Source organism: Thamnophis sirtalis, unplaced genomic scaffold (assembly GCF_051295495.1).
Source record: "Thamnophis sirtalis isolate CommonGarterSnake01/CBP01778 unplaced genomic scaffold, rThaSir2_p1.2 scaffold_5, whole genome shotgun sequence".
Taxonomy (NCBI): Eukaryota; Metazoa; Chordata; class Lepidosauria; order Squamata; family Natricidae; genus Thamnophis; species Thamnophis sirtalis.
In genome coordinates this window covers 119,158,673-119,183,301 of record NW_028261385.1, presented here as the reverse complement: position 1 = coordinate 119,183,301, position 24,629 = coordinate 119,158,673, and the positions used below count along the sequence as shown (strand labels likewise).

The 24,629-nt window shown below is 40.4% G+C and overlaps 1 protein-coding gene across 8 annotated transcripts; it reads left to right on the top strand.

Annotated features, from left to right (window-relative positions):
* Positions 1-8,853: 8,853 nt before the first annotated feature.
* LOC106550008 (cytochrome P450 2K6-like) lies at positions 8,854-24,410 on the top strand. 8 transcript variants are annotated; one of them, XM_087716766.1, is made up of 10 exons: positions 8,854-8,999; positions 9,549-9,663; positions 10,577-10,739; positions 11,601-11,750; positions 17,808-17,968; positions 18,164-18,337; positions 18,783-18,930; positions 21,446-21,630; positions 22,745-22,886; positions 23,933-24,410. In XM_087716766.1, exons 1-10 carry the CDS (start codon positions 8,962-8,964, stop codon positions 24,115-24,117), a joined length of 1,461 nt encoding a protein of 486 aa, XP_087572892.1. In that variant the 5' UTR covers positions 8,854-8,961; the 3' UTR covers positions 24,118-24,410. The 8 variants fall into 8 exon arrangements, with proteins under 8 accessions (XP_087572892.1, XP_087572893.1, XP_087572891.1 ...); XM_087716767.1 differs by lacking the exon at positions 8,854-8,999 and having other exon boundaries at positions 9,378-9,663; positions 23,994-24,410; XM_087716765.1 differs by lacking the exon at positions 8,854-8,999 and having other exon boundaries at positions 9,387-9,663.
* Positions 24,411-24,629: the final 219 nt, after the last annotated feature.

Below are 24,629 nucleotides of genomic sequence, written 5' to 3'. Positions count from 1 at the left end.
ATTGCTCATTGGGTTGGGGTGATTAGGGGGAGAGTGCTGGGCAAACATTTGATATGTACATGTTCATGCCTTTTTGGCTCAGATCTTGCTTTCCTTTCACTGCTTTCTTTTCATAATCAGTAAAAGTATCTATATCTCTACAAAAATGGAGTTGGGAGTTTTCTTTCTTGGTTATTGAAGGAGGCATGCCTGACATTAAGCAAGATCTCTCCTTCACACCCATCCCAGAGTTAAAAACTTCCATGGGGGGTGTGCATACAGAAATGTCTAACCCCTGCAGCGACCAGGAGGATATGGAAGAGACTGGGTCCTCTTTTCCTTTGGAGTCGGAAGGCGCCAAACTCCAAAAATCCCTCCTCTTGAAGTGAAGTATGGAGGAGATCCTAAAGATCTGGGATTTCTGTAGTTCAGGTTTGGGATTACATGCAGCAATATGGGGAGGATTTCCCATCTGAGGAGGCCAAAGTGAGAGCTGTTACTATGGCATTGGAGAACAAAGTGGCTTCCTGGATGGTCACTTTGCATAATGATGATTTCCCCCTGTTGAGACATTACAATGTGTTTATGGCAGTCCCGAGGAAGCACTTTGATAACCCCCTTGCAAATCGGAAGGCAAGAACCAGGATGAGAACTTTAACCCAGGGGAGGAGGTCTGTGGCCAAGGTGGCGCAGTGGTTAAATGCAGCACTGCAGGCTACTGCTAGATCAGCAGGTCAGCGGTTCATATCTCACCGGCTCAGGGTTGACTCAGCCTTCCATCCTTCCGAGGTGGGTAAAATGAGGACCCAGATTGTTGGGGGCAATATGCTGACTCTCTGTAAACCGCTTAGAGAGGCCTGAAAGGCCTATGAAGCGGTATATAAGTCTACTGCTATTGCTATTGCTATTACACATGGATGGCCTGAATGATAATGTATATCAGGGGTGTGTGAATAGTACCCACCCCCCATGACCTTCAATGCTGGTATGAACTAACAGCTGATGTGGAAATCGACTTAGCCAGAAATCAATACTGTGGAGGCAGCAGCAGAACCAAAAATCCCCCCACCTACTCCAAAAGAGAATCCAAGAGCAGGAAAAGGGTGGTCATCCCCGATCAACTGCCTGTTTCTGATGTGGGAAGGAGAGGCATCGGGCTGCCAACTGCTATTCTAAGATTGTCCCCAAACCAGCCACAGCTGGAGAGAAGAAACCCGACTGGCAGCTAGGGAAATGCTGTGAAACCGTCCTGAAAGGCATGGAAGTTGCTGATGTCCTTCCTCCAAGCCAGGAGAAAGTGAATTCAACTCCGATGGTGACCACCTGGTAAGTCCCTGGTCGGGCCCCATGGCCATTCTAGTAGAATTAAAAGTACTCTCGACTGGCGCCCAGGGGAAGATGCTGGCTCTTTTAGATTCTGGCTGCACCCGATGTGTGATTAGCCCAGAAGTGGTTGCCAGTTGGATGGGTCAGTGGCTGGGGGGGGGGGCATTTTATAACCGAACCAGTAGAGATGTAGATGGGAGATCACTGAAGAAATTCCGAGTCGCTGACCTTTATGCCAAATTGACTAAGTGTGAATTCCACCAAGAGAAAACTGATTACTTGGGTTACCATATCTCTTATGAGGGCATCGAAATGGATCCAGAGAAAGTCCGGCTGTTACTGAATGGGCAGCTCCTTGCATCCACAAGCAGCTGCAATTTTGGGGGGGATTTTGCTAACTTTTGCCACCAATTTATTCCCTCATTCTCTAGCATTGCCCTGCCCATCTCAAATCTCCTACAATCAAAAGGAGAAGCTAAGCCTAGTCCTGCTAATCCTTTAAACTGGACTATGGAATGTCAAACAGTGTTTGAGAAGTTGAAATGACCATTTGCAGCTGAACCAGTTTTAAAACACCCTTTTGTGGTCCAAGCAGATGCAAGTGACGTAGCCGTGGAGGCAGCATTGCTCCAAACAAATGCAGATGGAAACTTGCAACCTTGTGCCTACACCTCCCGAAAACTAACGGAAACAGAATGAAGATATGCAATATGGTAAAGGGAAGCTTTTGCTGTTCGGTGAGCCTTGCTAATCTGGTGGTATTTCCTTGAGGGGGCTAAACACCCATTTGAGGTATGGACTGATCATAAAAACCTTGAAGAGTTAAAAACCCCATGAAAACTGTCACCAAAACAAATATGCTGGGCACAACATTTCAACTGACTTCAGTTTACTCTAAAATACATTCCTGGGAGAAAAACTTTATGGACAATGCCTTGTCCAGACTTCCCCAGTACAACAGTACCAAATTGGTGGTGATTCATCATGTCATCCCAGCTAAACACCTAGCTGCCCTGATGGTCACTAGGAGCCAGGGATCAGTGGATTTAGAGGTACCTACTGATCTGATGGAAAAACTGAAGGAAGGTCTCGCATCTGATGACTGATTCAAGCAGCACTCAGATGAGTGCACTATGAAAGATAGCCTTGCATGGGTAGGAGTTGAGTTGTATGTTCCTGCCAGCCTGAAAATTGTTGTCCTTCAATAGGCCCATGACTCAAGAATTTTGTTTGAAACACTTTGGTTTTGTGAAAACATTGCATTTGGTTAAAAGGCAGTTTTGGTGGCCTTCCTTGAAAAAAGACATAGAATCCTACGTAGCTAGCTCTCCCATTTGTGCAGCAACAAAGAGACCACCAGGGAAACCTCAAGGTCTACTTCAGAGTGTTGCCCGTCCTGGTGCACCGTGGAAGGAGATATCAATGGATTTTATTGTTGAGCTGCCAGAAAGTCTTGGAAATACCGTCATCTGGGTGATCACTGATTTGTTCTCCAAACAAGTGCATTTTGTTCCAAGATCCCATTGGCAAAGACATTGGCTAAACTGTTTATTTTACATGTGTATAGGTTACATGGGGTTCCTCAATGTATTATTTCAGATAAGGGGGGGGCAATTCATCTCTCTATTTTGGAAAGAGTTCCTAAAGTTAATAGGCTCCACTCAGGGGCTAAACTCCACCCACCATCCACAGACTAATGGGGCTTGTGAAAGGGCTAACTTGGTTCTAGAGTAAGGTGACCAGACATCCCACTTTTGGTGGGACAGTCACAATTTTTAATAATTTGTCCCACGTCCCGCGGCGTTTTTAAAAAGTCCTGATATTTGTAGAAAGGGTGTCCCGCCCCTTTTTTGGCTCCACCACATGGCTTCCTCTTGCAAACATTTTCACCCATTTTTCCAGGTCTATCTTTGTCTATAGACTAGTGGCTTGAGCCGAGAAGGCGGTCTGCGGGGTTGGAGGCTGCGTGTCGGCTATGCGCTGCCGAGCACTAGCAGGAGTCAGGGGAAGGGTTATTACATTATTAGAATGCTAATGTGTCCGTTCCTCCCCCACATCCTTTTGGGGCTAAATTTTTGCAAGGCAAGAAGAACACAGTTTTGCTAAGCTCCCCAAGCCCCAGTGTAAGCAAAAAGGGTGGAGAGAATGTCCCTTATTCCCCCTCCCATTTATATAAAAGTTTCGAAAAACAATCATCAAAAGCTGCTGTCTCAGCTAAACCATAAGGAACAGCAAAGAAAAATTTTCCTCTCTCTGCCAGCGAAAGTGTGATTAAATGACTTTTGGTATATACCTCTCGGCAGAAGTATTTGATTAATGTGGTTGATATCATGAATGATAACTGTGTGAATGGATGTTCTGAGACTGAATAACATGTAAACAGTATAATCTGCCAATAGAAACATTCTTTGTAATTGAGATTATTTTCACATGGAAACTGCGTTGGTGGTTTATGTGGGATCAAAGCTAGTTTAGCAAGGGCTTCGGGAGAGATTTTAGTTTTTTTTCTTGCTATTTAAAAGCAATCCCTTTCAATTTGGGGGGGGGGTTCAGACATAATCCTCCATTTACTGATGCTAAGTCAACAAACTTTGGTTAGTCTTGAAAAATGAGCAGAACCATATCTAGAAAAGACTAGGAGCAAAATCCCAGGATTACAGGGTAGATTGGAAGCTGGGGCAGTGAAGCTGGGGGGGGGGGGGAAGATGGTGGGAAGAAGAAGAAGAAGGAGGAGGAGAAGGAGGAGGAGGAGGAGGAGAAGACAATTGGCAAATTACTTCTAGAAGCCATTACTTCTGCTTAGAAAACTAGTGAACATGTCCATAATGTTATCAGAAGACAATTTGAAGGATAGGATTTTTTAAAATCTTTTTTTTAATTTTTAATCAAGAAACCCCCCCCTCCCCCCATCAATGGTGTCCCTCTTTACCAATGTTAAAATCTGGTCACCTTATTCTAGAGAAGTATCTTAGGTGCTATGTCAATTATCAGCAAAATAATTGGGCTGACCTCTTGCCCCATGCAGAGGTGGCATACAACAATTCAGTACAATTCAGTACTGGAATGACCCCTTTTAAAGTAGTGTTTGGCCATTCCTGAAATGCCTCAAGAGAAGCCACATAATTTGTTCTTGTCCGAGTGGAGTGACCAGCTTCAATGTTTCTGGCTTGTGACCTGCAAGGCCTTAGCTGCGGCTCACCAAGTACACCAACGTTTGATATGTACATGTTTGTGCCTTTTTGGCTCAGATCTTGCTTTCCTTTTGCTGCTTTCTTTTCATAACCAGTAAAAGTATCTTTATCTCTACAAAAATTGAATTGGGAGTTTTCTTTCTTGGTTATTGAAGAAGGCACGCCTGACAGTCAGTTTGATCTAACCTGATTAAGGCATCAGACTAGAGACCAAATCCTGCTACCCATGAAAGCCAGCTGGGTGACTTTAGGCCAGCCACTCTATCTCACAGTTTGTTGTTGTTGGGAAAATAGAAGGAAGTAGTAGTATCAGGTTTCTTCACTGCTTAAAGTTTCTTATAAAAATAATAAAGGTAGAAAATAAATAAATAAAAATAAATAAAATCGTTCATGGATATATAATACTCTTCATTTGTAATTACATTTGAGACATGCCTAAACACAAAGTGGGAGGGGAGATAGGTAAGTTTCACCTCGTTCTGACAATCTGCTTTGCTGGAAACTGAGTACAACAAGGCTTGACCTGCCCTTAGACATTTTCTGTGACGCCAAAAGGCAATACACCTTTTCCATTCCTCCACCTCATATGTAGAAATTTGAGACTGTAATAATTATTAATAAAAACTCATAAGTATGATATACATATTGTGCAAATGTAAAAGAAAGAAAATAACATGATCTTGGTTTTTATCCTCCGATTGCTGTTTGGTGAACCACAAAACAGAATTCAAAGAATCTTTGAATCTCAGTTACTGTTGCAGAGTGTTCGCTACATTGGAGGGAGGAGATCTTTTTATTTCTTTTTATCTATAACCTGAAAATATTTGTTGATGCCCCTAACCTCTGGAAGAAGAAATGGAGGTCTTAAGATAGCTCTTCAAAAAAAGGGACAAAATTACCACAGTGAAATGAAGAGCCAACAATTAGACTGGTTCTTTAATAATTTGAAGCAAAGAGAGGACTTGGATCACCCATAAGCTACAGAAAGTTCCTCTTCCTATTCTTTCTTCCCATTCCTTTTTAGTTTGTTTTAGATTTTACAATTGTAATTATAACTGTAATAAAATTACTATTAAAATATTTGTTGATAACAGTAATGTTAGATGAACAATAGTTTCATTGAGACAAGTGGAATAACAGGCTATTCTTTAATTGCTATGTTTTTCAAGCAAGACTTTTCTACCTCCATTCAGAGCTCCTTGTAATGAAAGCTTTCTTTAAAAATATAAGGTATTCCTTTCATTCCCAGGCCTTACCCCCCTCTCCCCATCTAACTTCTCCTATATGAATGAATAATCATATAAGGGTTTATAAGGGGTATAAAACTCAAGTCTGACAGAAAAAGGCTGACCTCCATGTGCCACATGGCTAGGAGACAACTTTGTCAAATCTCCCCCTCCCCTCCCCCTTTTCTAATTGCACTTCACTGACAAGTGACTAAAGGGAAATATTTAAGAGCTTAGGATTCCAGAGTGAGCTAATACAGGATGTATTTGATTATTGGGGATGGGGGAGGGGGAGGGAAAAGAAGAAAGCGGCTTCCTAACCTACTTACCTCCTCTGCCGCGGGTTTTCCGATGACCTGGAGATCAAATTCCTAAGGGGGATCGGAAGAAGAGCTGTATTCCCCAGGGGTTTTAAGAAGAAAGGCATGGGGGAAGGGAGGAGTGACTCGCTAAAAAACTGTACTTTTGCTTTATCTCTTTCTGTCTCTTCTTTACATTGATCTGTTTAAATCGCCTTCGGTATTGGAGGGGGGGGGGAAAACGACACAGAAAATATTACCATTTCAATGACACTTTGTGGCAAGGACACATGTTAGTTGCCCCCTTTCCTGGCTTCTGTGTGCAAAGAGACCAGCCTCAAAACAACTCTGAAAGTGGCAAGCAGTGAATGGCAGCCACTTCCATCTTCTAACAGCCCCTCCCCACTCTCCGGGAAAGTGGCTTCTGTCGGTTGCCTTTTGAATATAGCAATAGCAATAGCAGTAGACTTATATACCGCTTCATAGGGCTTTCAGCCCTCTCTAAGCGGTTTACAGAGAGTCAGCATATTGCCCCCAACAATCTGGGTCCTCATTTTACCCACCTCGGAAGGATGGAAGGCTGAGTCAACCCTGAGCCGGTGAGATTTGAACCGCTGAACTGCTGATCTAGCTGATCTAGCAGTAGCCTGCAGTGCTGCATTTAACCACTGCGCCACCTTGGCTGAAACGCCAGAGAGGCCTGCAGAGCCTGCCAGTCAAGTCTTCCCAATGTTAAGCAAGGGAACATCGGTTGTTTCAGTGGAAAGGAAAACAACTTCAGAGCTACCGCTGGCGTCGAGCTGACAAAGGCTTCCCACTAACCTCTCCCCCCCCCCACAACCTCCGATTTCCTGATAGATCGAATTATTTCAGCAACACCTCCCTCCACTACGGCACACCACTTCCCCCTCACGTCACCTCCACTCCATTCTCCAGCAAGCCATATGCTTTTTTTTTGCCTTTAGGAATAAGAATGTTTAAAAGACTTTTTTAAAAAAAATTTGGGGGAAAAAAAGATGATGCAGGTTCTGCAAGAGCGAATCTCGATGGCATGGCTATGCTTTTTATTCCTCCAAATAATGGTCATGAGTCAGCCTCTTAACTTCAGTCCACACTCTGCAATTATCTTTCTCTTCGCCTCCCCACCCCCAAACTCGCAGGGGAATCAGTCAGTCATCATTATCATTAGCACTCTCTCCCACACCTGGCCTCATCTTCGGAGGTAAGGGGCGAAGAAGAGCATCAAATATTCCCCAAGTGGCCACCACCTGCTTCTTGTCACCACCCCGCCCCCCACACTAGAAAACGGAAGAGGAGTAAAATAATGCTATGCTATGGAAACATAGATCTCCAATGCCGGTACCATACCAGGAGGGTCGGGGCTTCCCTCCAGGTTACCTGTACAGCCGGCAGCTGCAGGATGTGATATGCTTGGGGCTGGAAGTTGCAAAAGAGCTTTGGAGGTAACAAAGACATATACAGTGCACTCGTTGATACCTTCTAGAAGTTGCAGCTTTTCCAGGGCTCATGTTTTCGCCATACATTCCCCAATAGTTTCATGTTTAAGGACCTGCTTAAAGTGTATCAGTGCCCACTTCAATTACACACCCTCTTTGAAGCCAGAAGCCTATTTAATAAGCATAGTAAAGGTTTCAAGCTTTCACCTTAGCTGTTGCAGCAGAGAAGAATGTCTCTTGCTCTGTCTTGGGCATAATTGATGGATTATGTTGCATCCAAGGTGCCAGCAAAGGGAACAGATGCTTTTGACTTTAAAGACAAAAAGCCTGTGATGGAAAAGTCTCTAATCTTAGAAGAAACTATGCAGACATTTAAAATCTCAGAACAAGTTAATTGTCAGTTTCAGCATTAGGGAAACTTAAAGAAGTTGCTAAAAGAAAAATATGTAAATATTAAAAGCAAAGGAAAAAAGATACAAGCAAAGTGATTTGAATCAATACAATGAAGGGTTGCTCTGGAACATGAAACATCCAACTTAACACAAGGAAATGTTTTACATGCAACCAATTTGAAGAAATTAATTGCTTTGCATTTGTGCGTCATACTCAAGAGCTTAGAAAAGTTACAAAGCATAGGGATCCCAATCAGCTTATTTATTCACAAATTTATTCACAAATATTCACAAATCATGCCACCCCAATTATCACAATTCTCTTATAGTAAAGTTACTATAAGAGAAATCTGGAGAACCAAAGCAAAGCCAGGAGCCCAACATCCCCCTGGTGGTCTCTTCTGGCATTTCATCTACCAGAGAAACCCATGGGATTGTGGAGCAATCCAATCCATGCTCTTGTTACATGACTATTCCAGGCAGTTTCCAGAAACACAGGCAAACTGCCCATTAGCTCTCTGGGACAAACCTCAGGCTCTCTCTGGAACGCTAAAGGAATTCTAAACCACCACAGTAGTTTGTATGTTTTTACTATTGTAATTATAATCTTAAATAAAATTACTATTAAAATATTTGTTGATAAATAGTAAAGTTAGACAAGCAACTAATTATTTTATTGCCTGGGCTTAATTGGAATCCATGGCACTGGAAAACTTGGGAGTCCAAACCTTCTATAATGGAGAGCAAACACAATTACTTTGATTGGTCCCATCCAGAATGTTTTCCGGAGCTTACTGGAAGAATGAGTGAACTGACAATGGACCCAATTAGCAGGCTCAAATCAGCAAGTATGTGACAACATTGTACAAATGCCAAGACAGCTGCCAATTGAGACAAGGGGTTTTAACTGCATGGCAGCTCTCACCTACAATGTATTTTCCATTCCTTTTATATAGATACTCTCCACCCAATGCTACAAGCAAGGACAAAGTTACAGAAACGGGTTTAGCTCAAATAAGACATCATGCAAAAAACTAAAGTATGTTGTTCTTCTCACTCAGAGGACCACAGAGACACAGGAACTCTTTAACATGCTGGGAAAACTTTGGCTGAACTTTTATTCAAGAAGGTACATCTTCGTTTTTCTCTGTGTTCAGAAGTGATTAACTTGATGCCACTTATTTATTAGTTTATTTATCCTTTTTATGTGGTTGTTCTTAACTAAATAATAAAATATTTATACCATTCAGGTTGATTTAGAGGCATGAAGCTTTCACAATTCATCCTGCATTCCGTAATTATTATAGATTATTTATATACATCTCTTTTAAAAGCTGGACTTACTTGCAGTTTCAATATGCGAAGTCAGCTTGCAAAGTTATTGTTCATCCTACGCATGTATATCTCACATGCAGGGACAAATCAAATTCCTGGGGAGGAAACAGAGCCAAGGGAAAAGTTCAGAAGTGCTTTATTGAACAGAGCAATCTGTGGATTCAGTAGAAAGAGAAGCTGTGCTCTGCCTACTGCGTTGCTTTAAATACATGCTAGAATCATTTCAGTTTTCAAAATTCCTTGCAATTTTTACTGAAGACTGCTATTAAAAGGAAATGGGCTTGACTGGAGTAATTTTAATTGTACTGCTATTTATTCTTGCAATTATGTTCCTTTTGAAAAGGGGCAGTTCCAGGAATAACAGTTGCCCCAATCTCCCCCCGGGGCCCAGGACTATACCCATTTTGGGAAATCTGCACATGATGGATCTGAAGAGGCCTGACAAAACAATGATAGAGGTAAAGCCTGATAATGAACAAGTCTCTTTACCATTCTTTGCCAACACTTGTTGGGATGGGACAAAAACTTGGTAAATTGTTCGGGTAAGTCTGATGTTTACTGTGTATGGAAATGTTCAAAAAGTTGAGGTTTAGCTAGTATCTAAATACATTTAAATATTCTGGAAGGATTATGGCAAGAAAATCTTTTTGTTAATCAATGTAAAATGTTGTAATTGAATAAATAATTTTCTGATTATTAGATTTGCAGGACCCTCTGGGAAACTTTGAATGCTCTTAAGCTTCAGTGACTGGATAAATACTTAGAGACACTCACATGTTTATACATTTTAAGCAGAATTATAAGTCCTTAAATCGATTTCTACAGTGACTAATGAAGTAATGGGTGGACACTTGTTGAAGACAGATACAACCTAGATGTTAGGACACATTTTCTGACAATGAGAACAATTAATCAATGGAATAGGTTGCCTCCTGGAGTTGTGGGTACTCCACCACTGGAGGCTTTCAAAAATATACTGGACAACAATTTGCTTGGGATGGTATAAGGCTCCTGACTTGAATAGAAGTTGGAACAGAAGACTTCCAAGGTCCCTTCCAGCCTTATGATTCACAGTATGTCCTGCACAAATGATGTTGTTCCAACATATTAGAAACCTTTTCTCAACTTGATAAATATTTCATTGTGAGGATCTTTTATTATATACGCATTTAAAATGCTAAATGTAGAGCATATCAAAATTTAAAAAATATAAAGAATAAGTTACCATCACAATTCTCAAGAACAGAAAAAAGGAAATAACATTATATGTGCCTCTAAATTTTGACATGTAGTTTCTTAAATGTCTTCTTAATATGTGATTCTAATTACTGATTTAATTCGTCTCTTTGATTCCCTTCTGCTGAATTCCAGTGGTCCAAAGAATACGGTCCCATTTTCCGCATCAAACTGGGATTTCAGGAGATGGTAGTGCTAACTGGTTATGAGACAGTGAAAGAGGCTCTAGTGAACCAGGCGGATGCATTTGCAGATAGGCCCTTTATTCCTATTTTTGAAGATGCAACAAAAGGGTTTGGTGAGTTATTTCCCTCTGGATTATAGGTGACAAACCTTTCAATTGTGTGATCAGTGTAGTGTTTTTTTTTCATTTCAGACTTGCAGCAGAAGAATCTCAGGTGAGTGAAATAGCTTCAGCAAATCCGACTGGGTTGAAAAGCCTTTGTCCCTCAGGGCCAATGGAGGTAACTGGCAAATAAAAAGCTGTGTCAATATTGCATCAAGCCCCTGAGCCTCACATGCTGCTCACCACTGCATTTCATTCTGCATATTGGCAAATTTGGGTGTAGGAGATGGGTGTTTGAGGAATTCCATAGGAAGGATTTCTGCCTGTCTCTCTCTGCAGATCCATGGTTATACAAACCTTTTCTTTGTGCAATGTTTTTGCCAATGTGTCTCAGAGATTAAGACCCTTTTGACCAACTAGTACTCACTGGTAAATTTATGCATCCTTAAAAGATACAGTAAATTTGATTTTAAGTTTTTAAAATATATGATTTTTGGACTATGCAAAAAAAAGTGTTTGGTATATAAATTTTTGAAAAATAATAATGTATTAAGACACCTGATGATTTGGAATTATAGTTCTGAATCATTTAGAAGATATTTGCATATGGAAAAATGATGATTGCTTTCGTTTTTGCTTTGTTTTGTTTTGAGAAGGAGATGCTGAAGGCCAGCTACCAAAAGCAAAGGATAAAGAAATGGAGCAAAAATCTTTAACGCAAATTTTGAAATACCTTTCAGCCAAGTTCTTGGACAGACTGGATGAAATGCTTGATCAACTTGATGGAACATGCTTTAATGAATTTGTAAAAGAATAATGAGCAGCAAAGGATAATAAAATTATATTTCATTATCTTACCCTTTTTCTCTTCAGGTCTTGTTTTTGCTCGTGGGGAGAACTGGGCTGTGATGCGACGGTTTACATTATCCACATTACGGGACCATGGAATGGGCAAGAGGACCATTGAAGACAAAATCACAGAAGAGTGTAGTGTCTTAACAAAGACAATGGAGACTTATGCAGGTGGGTCAGCATGTAATGGGGCATATTCTGGGATAAATGTAGAATGGGAAATTATTTCTGCAGATTATATCAAATGACCAAGGAGTGCCTTCTCTTAAACAATTCTTAAACCCGAGGAGTCGATAGGAAGTTCTTCAGCTGGACAGATGTGGGGTGGGTGGGCTGTCAAGAGCCCTAGATGAACCCTATCTGACAAACCAACTTCGAGGTCCGTTTGGACCAGAAACCCCCCCCAAGGGGGGGGGCAAAGAGGACAGCTTCTCATTAGATCCAGGGGGAGGCAACAGATTTATTTATTATTTATTATTATTTATTATTTATTAATAGAATTTATATGCCGCCCAATCCCGAAGGACTCCGAGCGGTTTACAAAAAGAAGAAAGAAATTATTTTAAAAAAGACAGATTTAAAAGCACAACACATGCATTTGTTCTAATCGGGGCTGGACCTCAACAGTGAGGTCAACAGCCCCAGGCCTGCCGGAATAGCCAGGTCTTAACAGCTTTCCTGAAGGCCATGAGAATGGGTAGGGTCCGGATCTCTGGGGATAGCTCATTCCAAAGGGTCGGAGCAGCCACAGAGAAGGCTCTCCTCCGGGGAGCCACCAGCCGACATTGTCTGACGGCATCTGAAGGAGGCCCAATCTGTGGGATCTCACCGGCTGCTGGGAGGTATGTGGCAGTAGGCAGTCTCGCAGGTAGGCTGGCCCTAAGCCATGTAGGGCTTTAAAGGTAATAACCAACACCTTGAATTGCGTCCGGAGACCAATTGGTAGCCAGTGCAGCTTGCGGAGGATAGGTGTAACATGGGTGTACCGTGGTACACCCAATATCGCACGCGCGGCCGTATTTTGGACTAGCTGCAGTCTCTGAACCCTTTTCAAGGGTAGCCCCATGTAGAGCGCATTGCAATAATCTAGCCTTGAGGTGACAAGGGCATGAGTAACCATTTGAAGTGCCTCCTGATCCAAATGGGGCTGCAATTGATGCACCAGGCGAACCTGGGCAAAGGCCCCCCTGGTCACAGCCGACAGATGGTGTTCCAGTGTCAGCTGCAAGTCCAGGAAGACTCCCAAATTGCAGGCCCTCTCTGAGGGGTGTAAATTTTCACCCCCCAGGATTAAGGATGGACTGTCTAGGCTGTCCTTTGGGGCAGCATCCAAAGACACTCAATCTTATTGGTATTAAGTACAAGTTTGTTCATCCCCATCCAGATCCTGACAGCTTCCAGGCATCAGCACATCACATCTGCCACTACACTGAGCTGGCACGGGGCAGAAAGATACAGTTGTGTATCATCCGCATATTGATGGTACTTTACCCCGTGCTGTCATATGATCTTGCCCAGTGGCTTCATGTAGATGTTAAATAGGAGGGGGGACAAGACCGAACCCTGTGGCACACCACAGTTAAGGGGCCTAGTGGTCGACCTTTGCCCTCCGACCAACACCGACTGCGACCTGTCAGAGAGGTAAGAGGAGAACCACCGTAAAACAGTGCCCCTCACTCCCACCTCCTGCAGCCATCGCAGAAGGATATCGGAGTTGAAGGTTCATCGGAGTTGAAGCCTTCTCGACAACCTTCCCCAGAAAAGGAAGGTTGGAGACAGGACGATAGTTCTTAAGAATAGCTGGGTCCAGAGAAGGCTTCTTGAGGAGGGGTCTTACCACTGCTTCCATTAATGATTGCGGGAAAGACCCTTCCTGCAAAGATTCATTCATAATCATCTGGAGCCAGCCTCGTGTTACCTCTCTGCTGGTCAAAACCAGCCAAGAGGGGCACAGGTCCAGTAAACAGGTGGAGGCACTCATCGCTCCCATGGCCTTGTCCACTTCATCAGGGGTGACAAACTCAAACTCATCCCAGCAAATATGATTAAGACTCTCCCTCGGCATCTCAGCTGGTACTGCCAAAGTGGAGTCCAGGTCTGCCCAAATCTGAGTGATTTTATCCGACAGAAACTGAACAAACTCTTCAGCTCTTCCCTGCAGGGGTTCCCCCGCCTCCTCACTTTTCAGGAGGGAGTGGGTCACCCTAAACAGGGCGGCTGGGTGAGATTCCGCGGACGCAAGAAGAGCGGAAAAATGTGTACATTTTGCCGCCCGTATCGCCACTAAATAAGTCCTGATAAAGGCTCTTAATAGCGCTCGGTCAGATTCAGAGTTACTAGCCCTCCAGCGTCGCTCTAGGCATCTTTTTTGGAGCTTCATCTCCTGGAGTTACTCGGTGAACCAAGGTGCCCTCCTGGATCCACTGCTGCGGAGATGCCTCAAAGGCGCAATCCAATCCAGTGCCTCAGCCGCCGTGACATTCCAGGCAGCGACCAAGGACTTTGTCGGATTGTGGATAAGGGAATCAGGTATCCCTCCAAGCTCCCTCTGAAATCCCTCTGGGTCCATCAGGCACCTGGGGCAGAACCACTTAATCGGCTCCACCTCCCTGCAATGGGGGAGTAGCATCCCAAAGGGATGATCCCTCACAGATCAGAGATTTGTCTTTTGAATCGGAGTAGGGGCGACAGCCTATAAATATGGCTGACAAGACACTGAACTTCTTGTCAAACCAAAAGGAACAGGAGGGTTCGGAAGAGATGAACAGCCGGTAAGATAATTTATCTAACTCACAGCCATAAATCAAACCTGGAAAAGGGAAAAAAATCTTGAGAACATAAATAATATTGATGGTCGGATTGGGACTTCTCCAAAAAGAAAGAAAGGAAGGAAGTTAGGAAGGAAGGAAGGAAGGAAAAATGGAGGGTTGAAACACCAGCCCCCCAAACGTTATTTACTCGAAACAATTTTGGACAGAAAGGAGAATGCAGAGAAATGACAAACCACTCAATCATAAACTTCAAACTTGGTTTTGGATTTGAAAAAGAAACCAAACACTTTGAAAGATTTATTCTGTTTGAACCTTTTCCAATTGATAAATCTTAACTGCCCCCCCCCAAAAGAAGCACTTCTTCCTACTGATAACTGATAACCTACCATATTTTTCAGAGTATAAGACGCTCCAGAGTATAAGACGCATCAAGGTTTTGAAGAGGCAAATTTTAAAAAAAGTAGGTAGATAGATAGAGGGAAAGCGAGGGAGAGGGCCATTTTCTGCTCTTTTCTGCCCTCCCCAGCCCCCAGGTGCTCTCTGAAAGCTTCAATAAGGCTATGCATGGCCATTTTGGTGAAGGGAGGCTTCGGGAGGCAAAAAATGCTGTATTCAGTTTATAAGACGCACCCAGATTTTCAGCCTCTTTTTTGAGGAAAAAAGGTGCATCTTATACTCTGAAAAATATGGTAACTTTGACTGTGCTGGAAGTTTAAATTAACCAAATGCCATAAACCAGAACTTTGAAAAGTAGGAGGCAAAAGAAAATACCAGAATCTCGTTGATTGCAAGCCTATTTTAAGTGATATATTGTGTGCAGCTACAAGAGACTGGACCCGGTAAGGGAAAGAATAACAACAGAATAATAACTGTTAGATATCAGTTCTAACTACAGTGGTTTCCTATTGGTCAAAGGGTCTGACAGCTCTCTATAAAAGGCTTACTGTCAGACTCAACCTTCGCTGGATTGTTCTCACTTGTTGTACTTAATAAAGAGCTATTGTTACCGTTAAGCCTGTGTGTGCCTATCCATTACCCAATCTAACAATAATGGGATCCAAACTGGGAAATACGAAGGGTTTTTTTTGTTTGTTTTGCTTTCTTCTTCTTCAACCTTTTTTCACTTGGCAGAAGAGTAAGACAGCCCCAGCTTCTCTTCTAGTTTGAATTTAAGGTGGTCCAGAGTCTTGAAGTGGGATTTGTATAACTAACTGCAATTTTGGATCTGGACATTAAGATAGAACAAAAGACTAAGATGGCCACCATCGTTTTTCCCCACAGCAATTGAAGCAGACAAACGTAAGGTGGAACTGAACTCTGAAATAAGAACTGCTTAACTGTATGCAGTAACTTTGGAACTGGACATCATGGAAAACTGGGAATTTGAAGAACTAGGTGGAATTTTAAAGAATATACGTAAATCAGTAAAATCAAACCTAATTAGAATTTTGAATCCAGAGAAGTAGATATCTATAGAAGAACTCAGAAGAAAGTGGGGGGGGGGGCGAGACATTGAAGGGGTAGAAGTGGAGGGAAATAAAAAGCAGACAAAAACTCCTTTGGACCTGACAATAGTATAAGAAAAATTGTGAAAAGGAGAGGTGTCCCAACAAAAGGGAAAAGAAAGCTGGCAAAAGTGGTCTTGAAGGCTGTTAGTGGTATAAGGAAAATTGAAGCAGGAGATTATCCCCCAACAAAGAGGAATATAAATTATTCCTTTGGTCACCTGGGGAAATTTGAAGGGAATGGATGTGTTAAAATAAAGAAAAGGGAGAAGACAGGAACAGAAAAGTGGGACAAAAGACTTACCAGGAAAAAAACAGATAATTAGAAACTACTATATAGGAAAATATAAAGTTAAGATAAGGGCTTTATCCCTAAATATGATAATACAATGGAGTTGCTATCTGGTTGAACATGATAATGGAAAGATAAATGAGATGAAGAGTGGGAAGTAGAGGAGAGAAGTAAGGGAAGGAGGGATAGGAGAGAGGGCATGGGGGAAGAGGAGGAGAGAAACGAGGAGTGGTAAGGAAAGGAAGGAGAAGGAGAGAGGAAGGGGAAGTTGAGAAGGACAGAGGGAAGAAAGGAAGTAGGGAGGGGGAGGAGAAAGGGAGAAGAAAATGATGGATAAAGTACAAATATGGTGTATGGAGAGCAGAAGAGTCAATAATTGGTTTTGGGGAGTTGTTGGTAAGATGAATTGATGTAAACATTTAATAATACAATATGATGTTGGATATGTAATAGTCATGGATGTGCAGTCACTAGAGGCAAGGGAGGCGGAGCCTCACCAATCTCCTCAGGAAAAAGAAAGAAATTTAAATATATTTTTTTAAATAATTAAAGCCAAGATAGTTGCTACCAGATTCCAGGTCACAGTGGCTTGGTGTCTGCTTAGAGACACCGGCGGGGCAGTGGTGGCGGCAGCGGCAGCAGCTACTTTAAGTGCTCCCTTGTCTCACAGCCGGGGCTGCTCCAGGCCACTGGCCGCTGACACGTGCTCCTGCAAGAGCCTCTGGGCAGTGCCGGGAGGCTGCAGAGAAGCTTTGCTCCATTTTTCATTCAGCCTTCCCCCAGAGGCGATCCGGGACTTCCAGCGGCGGAGCTTGGAGAAGCAGCGGACGCAGGCCGGGACAGCGGGGGGGGGGGGGCAGCGGGGCACTTTGCATCGCGGGAGCCACCAAGCGCCTTTGCTGCAGACCTGAGCGCTTGGTTGCTCCCGCGATGCAAATTCCCCCCCCCCCCCGCCGAGGCCGACCGCTGCCCTGCTGAGCCTCACCAGGTATCAACCTCACCGCACGTCACTGGTAATAGTATACATGTGATTATATGAAAATGGAAAAATAAAAAAAAATCAGAAAAAAACCCATTGATTTTTCCTATAAATATGCTTCCTTGTCTAACTTAAATATATTTACAGAAAGGTGACATGTCATTTGCAAAATGGTTCCAGAGGACTTGAATTGTTAGTTCAGTGTAATCCAACAGTCTCTCATAAATCACACTTCTAGACTTATTCTTCTTTAGAGACCCCTTTAAATTCTCTATTTAGAGTGGCTTGCACATCCTTCCTCTAAGCATGAAAATATGTTGCAAACTGGAGTTCTTGCTCCTCCTTGCCTTTGGTCAAGATGTATGATTTTTAAAACTGCAATAATTTAATGAGGAGGCATTGCAATAACTTTGCCAAATATTTTATCCTGAAGGAGTTCTTCAGTTCCAAAGAAAACATCACTGATGTATAGTCAGATAGTACAGTTCTGATTCTGGGAAAATGAATTACCATTGAGATTTTTTTTTCATATTTTTAATATAAATACTTCCAATGTTATCAGCTTTCAGCTTTCAGTGAGCAATGCTCCCTTTATGTAAGCTGATTTTGAGTATAAATGCAGTAGAAAACAGATTTAATTCTAGTTTCATTCACAATTTTTAATCTATTGTTTTTGTCCAGGAAAACCCTTTGACATCACCAGAATTCTCACTGCTGCTGTTTCCAACATCATAGTTTCTATTCTATTTGGGAAACGCTATGAATATGAAGACGCCAAATTTTTATGTCTGCTGAAAATAATTAAAGAAAATGTTAAGCTTATGGGAAGCCCTGCTATATTGGTAATATAATTTCATATTTGGCAAAAATAAAATGTCATAAAAAACAGGCAACAGAATGTGTGTTTCAACTTTGTTGAAAAGCAAAGCATTTTGCTTCTCATAGCATTGTTTTGATAAAAATGTTTGAGATTTCCACCTAAAATATTCAAAATATTCAACTTCCATAATATGTGTTTTCCTTTATCATTCTTATAGCTATATAATTTGTTTCCCAAGTTGGGATTTCTTTTGGGTGCTCATAAATTAATAATGAAGAATCAAAAGGAGCTCCATGATTTCATACAGACTACCTTCATAGAATATCTCCAAGACCTTGATGAAAATGACCAGAGAAATTTTATTGAATCATTTCTTGTTCGGCAAAAACAGGTAATAGTATATGTTATAAGTGTCTATAATTATTGATTTTTAAAAATATATATATTAAAAATATGCTTCCATATAAATTACTTCCTGAGACCCTTGTTTTGAAAATATGGAAGGAAACAAATTTCTAAAGCTCTTCATTACTTCATTTCCGAATCTGCAGCTACTTAAAACTACACCCAGATTGATTTCTCTCTCCATTAAAAATGCCATAAATATTGATCTCTTTCTGGAGGAGTTGGTCCAAGTGGGGATGGGAATGGATGAATCCTTTGTGCCAATTTTTTTCTCTTTCTATGCAACTGTTTGATTTTACCGTTTTCCTTCGAGAAATCCAGTAGTGTTGGAATAACTATAACTTCTCAGACTATTATCCACACATAAAGTGTCAACTGAGATTTCAGGAATATGTGTTACTTTCCTTACTGATATTTTTTATACACTTCAGGAAACTATGAAGATAACACATAGTGGATATTTCCATAATGGAAACCTTATAAGTCTTGTAAATGATTTATTTGGTGCTGGTACGGAGACAACGGCAAACACTTTGCGCTGGGCCATACTCCTAATGATGAAGTACCCAGAAATTCAGAGTAAGCACTTTCATAATATTGGCTTGCAATAAAAATTAAAAATGACTGAAAAAGAATGGTTGGTATTTCACATGCTACATGAATGAAGGCAAAGTGATGATCTAAGAATTAAGTTGCATTTCAAATAAGAATAGGAAGGGAAGGGAAAGGAAGGGAAGGGAAAAGAACAAAACCAAAAAGAACAGAACAGGACAGAATATAATAGCTTTATTGGCCAAGATGTGATTTTGTATCCAGTTCATAAGGTCTCAGTACACATACAAACAACAAGATACTAATAACTGTGAAATACCAATGGAGTAGGTAGTAGAAAAGATGGGAATAATAATAATAATAATAATAATAATAATAATAATAATAATAATAATAATGCAGCCATAATACATAGATAAATATCCTTAGACATAAGACAGTACTATGATAATTGGATATTAAGCAGAGTGTTGGCATGAAAGGAAAAAATCTGTCTCTGTGCCTAATTGTTTTGCCATGCAATGTCCTATAGTGGCATCCTGAGGGGAGGAGTTGAAACAGTTTATGTCCAGGATGTGAGGGATCTGTAGATATTATCTCAGCCCTCTTTGTGGGCAGTGCAATATGCAGGTCCTCAGTGTATGGAGGTTGGTTCCACCCTCCCAAAAATACAGACAAGGCAACTTTGATCTCATGGAAGGTAAATAAGCTAAACTTACATCACAAATGAAAATGAGTTTTAATAAACTCAAAACATTTATACCTGAGAATGTTAATCTGCAAGAAAAGAAAACCTTGTCAATTTGCGGAAACATAGAAAACTAGGTCAGGGACATCCAGCATCGGGGAAAAAGAAAGAAAAATGGAATATTAATTTATAGCAAATCACCTTCCTGGGAAGTACTAGAACAATTAAAAGATAAAAAAGGAAGAACATTAATTTTGAAATTAAGAGAAGAAGGCAAGATTTTAACACTGATATCCAAGTATGCTCCAAATACAGATTAGGAACAATTATATGGAAGCTTCTTTCGGACGTTAATAAGAAATAGCAGAGAAGGAAGTTTTCATAAAAAATATGGATAAAATGCTATACCTGAGCTTAGTCACATCATCTCTAGAAGAAGAAAAAATTTCAACAAAGTGATATTGATATTTGACCAATGATGGGAGATTGAAAATCCAATAGAGGAGAATATTGGAGAATATCGGAAAATCTGATAGAGGTTGAAAATACAACAGCAAGAGATTATGTTTCTTTCTGCAAGATGCCAAGTATACTCAAGAATTCATAAGTGCTAAGGTTCTCATTATCAAAGAAATGCAGATTTCCTCTGTGACATGGCCACGTGATTTCAAAAAGAACATTAAAACATGTCAACCGAAATCATTTTGGAAATGCAAACAAAACAGGGAACCTTATAATAGCACATCAGAAAACAGAATGAAAGAAGGATGATGACAGCAAAAGATTAAAGGAACAAACTGTTACATTCATGATTAACAAAATGTAATATTTGAATAATTTGCAAAATATTGAAGGAATTAAATACTAAGAACAAAATAAATGGAGGAAATAAGTGGAGGAATATCTCTTGTCTAAATGGAAATATTCTTACAAGGAGAAAGAAGAAGAAAAGTGCGAATACATGAAATTACAGATTAATATCATGAAATATCAAGCACAAATATACTTGGCTTCATGATCTTATTTTCTAATAGTGCAGTTGAAATATTTTTGCATGTATTCATGCAATTTTTGAACTTACAGAATATATGACTTTTACAATTACTACTAATAAAATTTTCTATATCTTTGTAATATTTCTCTCATATATGAATTTGTTCTCTGTACCCTTCCTGTCCTCTAATATCTGACAAAATATTATTTTATTTTGGAGATTACATGATTTTGGTGGTTCTGAGTTGCTTACAGTTTACAAAGATCAGTAGAAAAAGGAGAACAAAATCATAAATGACCTAAAGATCTAGAAAAACTAAAAGTCATTTAATCAGGGCTCCAACCTCAGCCTATCACAAAGTCCAGGGGAAAGCCAGGTCTTCAATAGTTTTCTGAATGACATCAGAGTGCCAGCAATCTGGACCTCTGGATGATACCTTTCCAGAGGACAAGCATCAGTTCCAAGAAGGCACGCTCCCTGGAAACACACTAAATGCTTTTAATTTATGGACCCAAAGTGTGCCCACTTGCTCAATCTCACCAGCACTCACATTGCACTCAGAAGTTGTCCAGTGAGCTCACATGGGCATAATGAGGCATGCAAATCACTATCTATCCTGTCACATACTATGATGAATATAATCTCTGAATGGTCTGCAAGAGTTCCAGGTGTACAGTAGAATAGAATTGTCCATTTGTAAAGAGAATAATGTATGAATGACCATCTGAAGGGCATTCATCCAAGAATCACCATCAGTGTCTATTGTATCATTCAGAATTTAGCATTTATGCATTAACTCCCATTTAAAACAAAATTCAAAAAATGAATCATCTTGATAATTTATAATTTTGTTCTCCCAGGTAAGATCCAAGCAGAAATTGCAAGAGAGATTGGTGATATTCAACCAAGCACTGAGCACAGAGTCAAAATGCCTTACACAGATGCTGTAATTCATGAATTTCAAAGATTTGCTGATATTGCTCCCTCCAATGTGCCACATGCAACCACCATGGATATAACTTTCAAAGGCTTCTTTATCCCCAAGGTGATTAATCCGAAATCACTGTATTATATGACATCTAGTCTGTTGTGTTCAGTGGGTAGGAAAAAGTAGTCCTTAAATGGATGGAATTGGCTAAATCAATTATAAGTCCGAATACAGTTATCTTATTAGAACAATTTTCATAGAAGCATCTGTCAAGGCGCCAATGGGAGATGTTTTTCTTTGGTATCTGGCATTCTGAAAGTGTCCCCACCTCTTCATTCACGGTACTTTCCTCTCTTGCTCTATTCTTTTATTTCTTCCTCATCTTGGTTTATTGCTTTATTTCCCCTCCTTGTCTTCAGCAAGCCTTTATTATTATTATTTGGGGGGGGGGGGCGGGGTGTCTTCATTTTCTTGATACTTTTTATTTTTATTTTCAAAAGTAAAAAGTATATAATGTGCATATTCAAAATCCTTGATTTATTTTTGTTTTCATTTTTAATATAATCCAAATTTCTTTTATAGCCGGACTTTGACAACAAAACATTGGCAATACCTCTCAAGGACAAAAGAAGTAAATGTTCCATAACAAAATGACCACAGGAAAATTAAAATATTCCCCACAATAGACAGTAAATAGAAATGGCAAATCCCCATTTCTTTGGAAAGAAAAAGAAAATATATATAGACAAAAGAAAAATGAAAAAAAATATTTTAAGAACTGGTAAAATAAAAAATGGTTGCAGTAGAAATCTGATGCAAATATAAATCAAATATAATCAAGTAGGGAAATTATCAAGGAGAAAGTCTTTGCACGATAGGTTGTCATGCAGCAAAAGTGAAATTGTTTGATAACTCCAAAATAAAGCAGGAAAAAGGGATAAAAAGTTCACATTTATAGTCCAGCAAGTGGTATATAAAATAAATCAGTGTTTGGTTAATTAAAGATGGTTAATTAAAAATGTAAATCAAATGCAAAAAAGTGATGTTTAAAAACCAAGGTGTATCTAAATAATACACTGACGGGAAAAGATGCAGATGGAAATACAGTTTTAATATATTTTTTTTAATTGAATATTGCTCCAAGCCCAATATTTACTTCTCAATGAACACTTTACAAAATTAAATGGACACATTCTTTTCCATACCAACTTTTTATTCTTTCATTTTTTAGGGCACACATATCATTCCCTTGCTGACATCTGTGCTCCATGATGAATCCCAGTGGGAGAAACCTCATGAATTCTATCCTGAGCATTTTCTTGACTCTGAAGGAAAATTTGTGAAGAGGGATGCATTCATGCCATTTTCTGCAGGTAAGATTCTATGATGTCATTGATTATGTTCTGTAAAAGGCAACCTTTAACACTTTGTTTGAAAAGAAAACAATTTATACAGTCTTGATCTCATAGACCTTATTTTGACAAAGTTTAGTCCTCATGGACAGGTTCATTCAGAACTAGTTAATTCCAGTCTTCCTGGGCAATCACCAACCTTGTGCATGAGTTACTGTTATTCCTGCTGTGCTCAGTATGAGCATTTCTGCATTTGGGCAGTCTGGAATGATTCCTGTCTTTCAGCCTTCCTGGCTGCCTGGGACCTTCAGAGGGACACAGACTTTGGTTCTTCTTAGCGTGACCCCTTTATTAGCTTTTCTTAAGCTTTTCTTATTAGATCATAGCAATATAGTAGATAATCTAATTCAATCATTTGAAGTCCAAGCCCTTGAATTCAACTTCTGTCAGTAGTTTGTCCTGATTTCATTGTAAGCTGGGGGGGTGGAGGACAGGGTGAATAATGTTTTCCACTTGACAGGCTACATAGAGATAGAGATGCTATTCAACAGGGCACTTACCAAAGTGAGCCTCACTTGAGCCCAAAATTCCTGTTACATTCATTTAGTGAATTTTGCCCCATTTTACAACTTTTCTGGAAAGATTGTTATATGAATCACTGCAATTGTTAAGTTAGAATCGGTTGTTAAATGAATCAGGCTTCTCCATTGCCTTTCTTTGTCACAAGGTCTCAAAATGTGATTCAGGGACACTGCAATTGTTATTAATATGAGTTTATTTTCAAATTCAGAAATCTGCTGCCATTTATTATTTTGAAAATTTTTCTGCCTCCATTCCTTTACTGGATTTTTATTTCTTTCCATATCTATTATTTTTTCCCTGTATGCTGATCTCTCCATGACCAAAGAATATTAGGAAACCCTTTGAAATAGTTTAAGAAACCAATAAACACACACTCTCACTCTCACTCTCTTCCTCTCTCTCTCTCTCTCTCTCTCTCTCTCTCTCTCTCTCCCTCTCTCTCTTCCTCTCTCCCCTCCCCTCTCTCCATTTATGCTTTCCTCCAGGTCGGAGAGTTTGTGCAGGCGAGAAACTTGCCAAAATGGAACTCTTTCTCTTCTTTACCAGCCTCTTGCAGAAATTTACCTTCCAGCCACCCCCAGGAACATCTAAAGATGATCTGGACCTGACCCCTGTTGTTGGACTTACCTCCATTCCCATGCCGTACAAGACCTGTGCTGTGTTACGTTGATCTGACACAAAAAAACTATAACACATTTTCTCAACCTTGCATTGCCTTCATTTTGAGAGGCACAATTTAATGAAAGAATCCACTATTGTCTATGATTCATGTGTTGTTGGAAGATGAATGGTAATAATCTATGTAATTGCTATGTAACAAGAGGAATAACCCAACTTGTCTAATAGGAGGAATGACTCAAGTTGTCTATTACCATAGTGACCCATCTTATCGCATAATGTAGACAATAAAGTCTTTACCACAAAAACATTAAATGTGCTTCTAAATAAACTGATACAAATTAATGAGATTGGATTTGTTCCTAAGGCATACATGAACTATAATGATAGGTGCACTGGGGGAATGAGAACAAGAGTTAGGGATGGTGGGTATTGTAAGGATAGAAGGCACACAGTGACATCATGGTGGTGACAAGCATGGTCAGACAAAGCAGCAGATTACTCTTGGAGGAGCCTGTCCTGGTGTTTGGTATCATTGTTGCATTCCAGCCCCTTCTGCTTCCC

Coding starts and splice junctions, on each gene's coding strand:
- LOC106550008 (XM_087716765.1), top strand. CDS start 9,481: ATGGGCTTGACTGGAGTAATTTTAATTGTACTGCTATTTATTCTTGCA. Junction 18,338..18,782: donor TTCTTGTTCGGCAAAAACAG/GTAATAGTATAT, acceptor TATACACTTCAG/GAAACTATGAAGATAACACA. Junction 18,931..21,445: donor GAAGTACCCAGAAATTCAGA/GTAAGCACTTTC, acceptor TTGTTCTCCCAG/GTAAGATCCAAGCAGAAATT.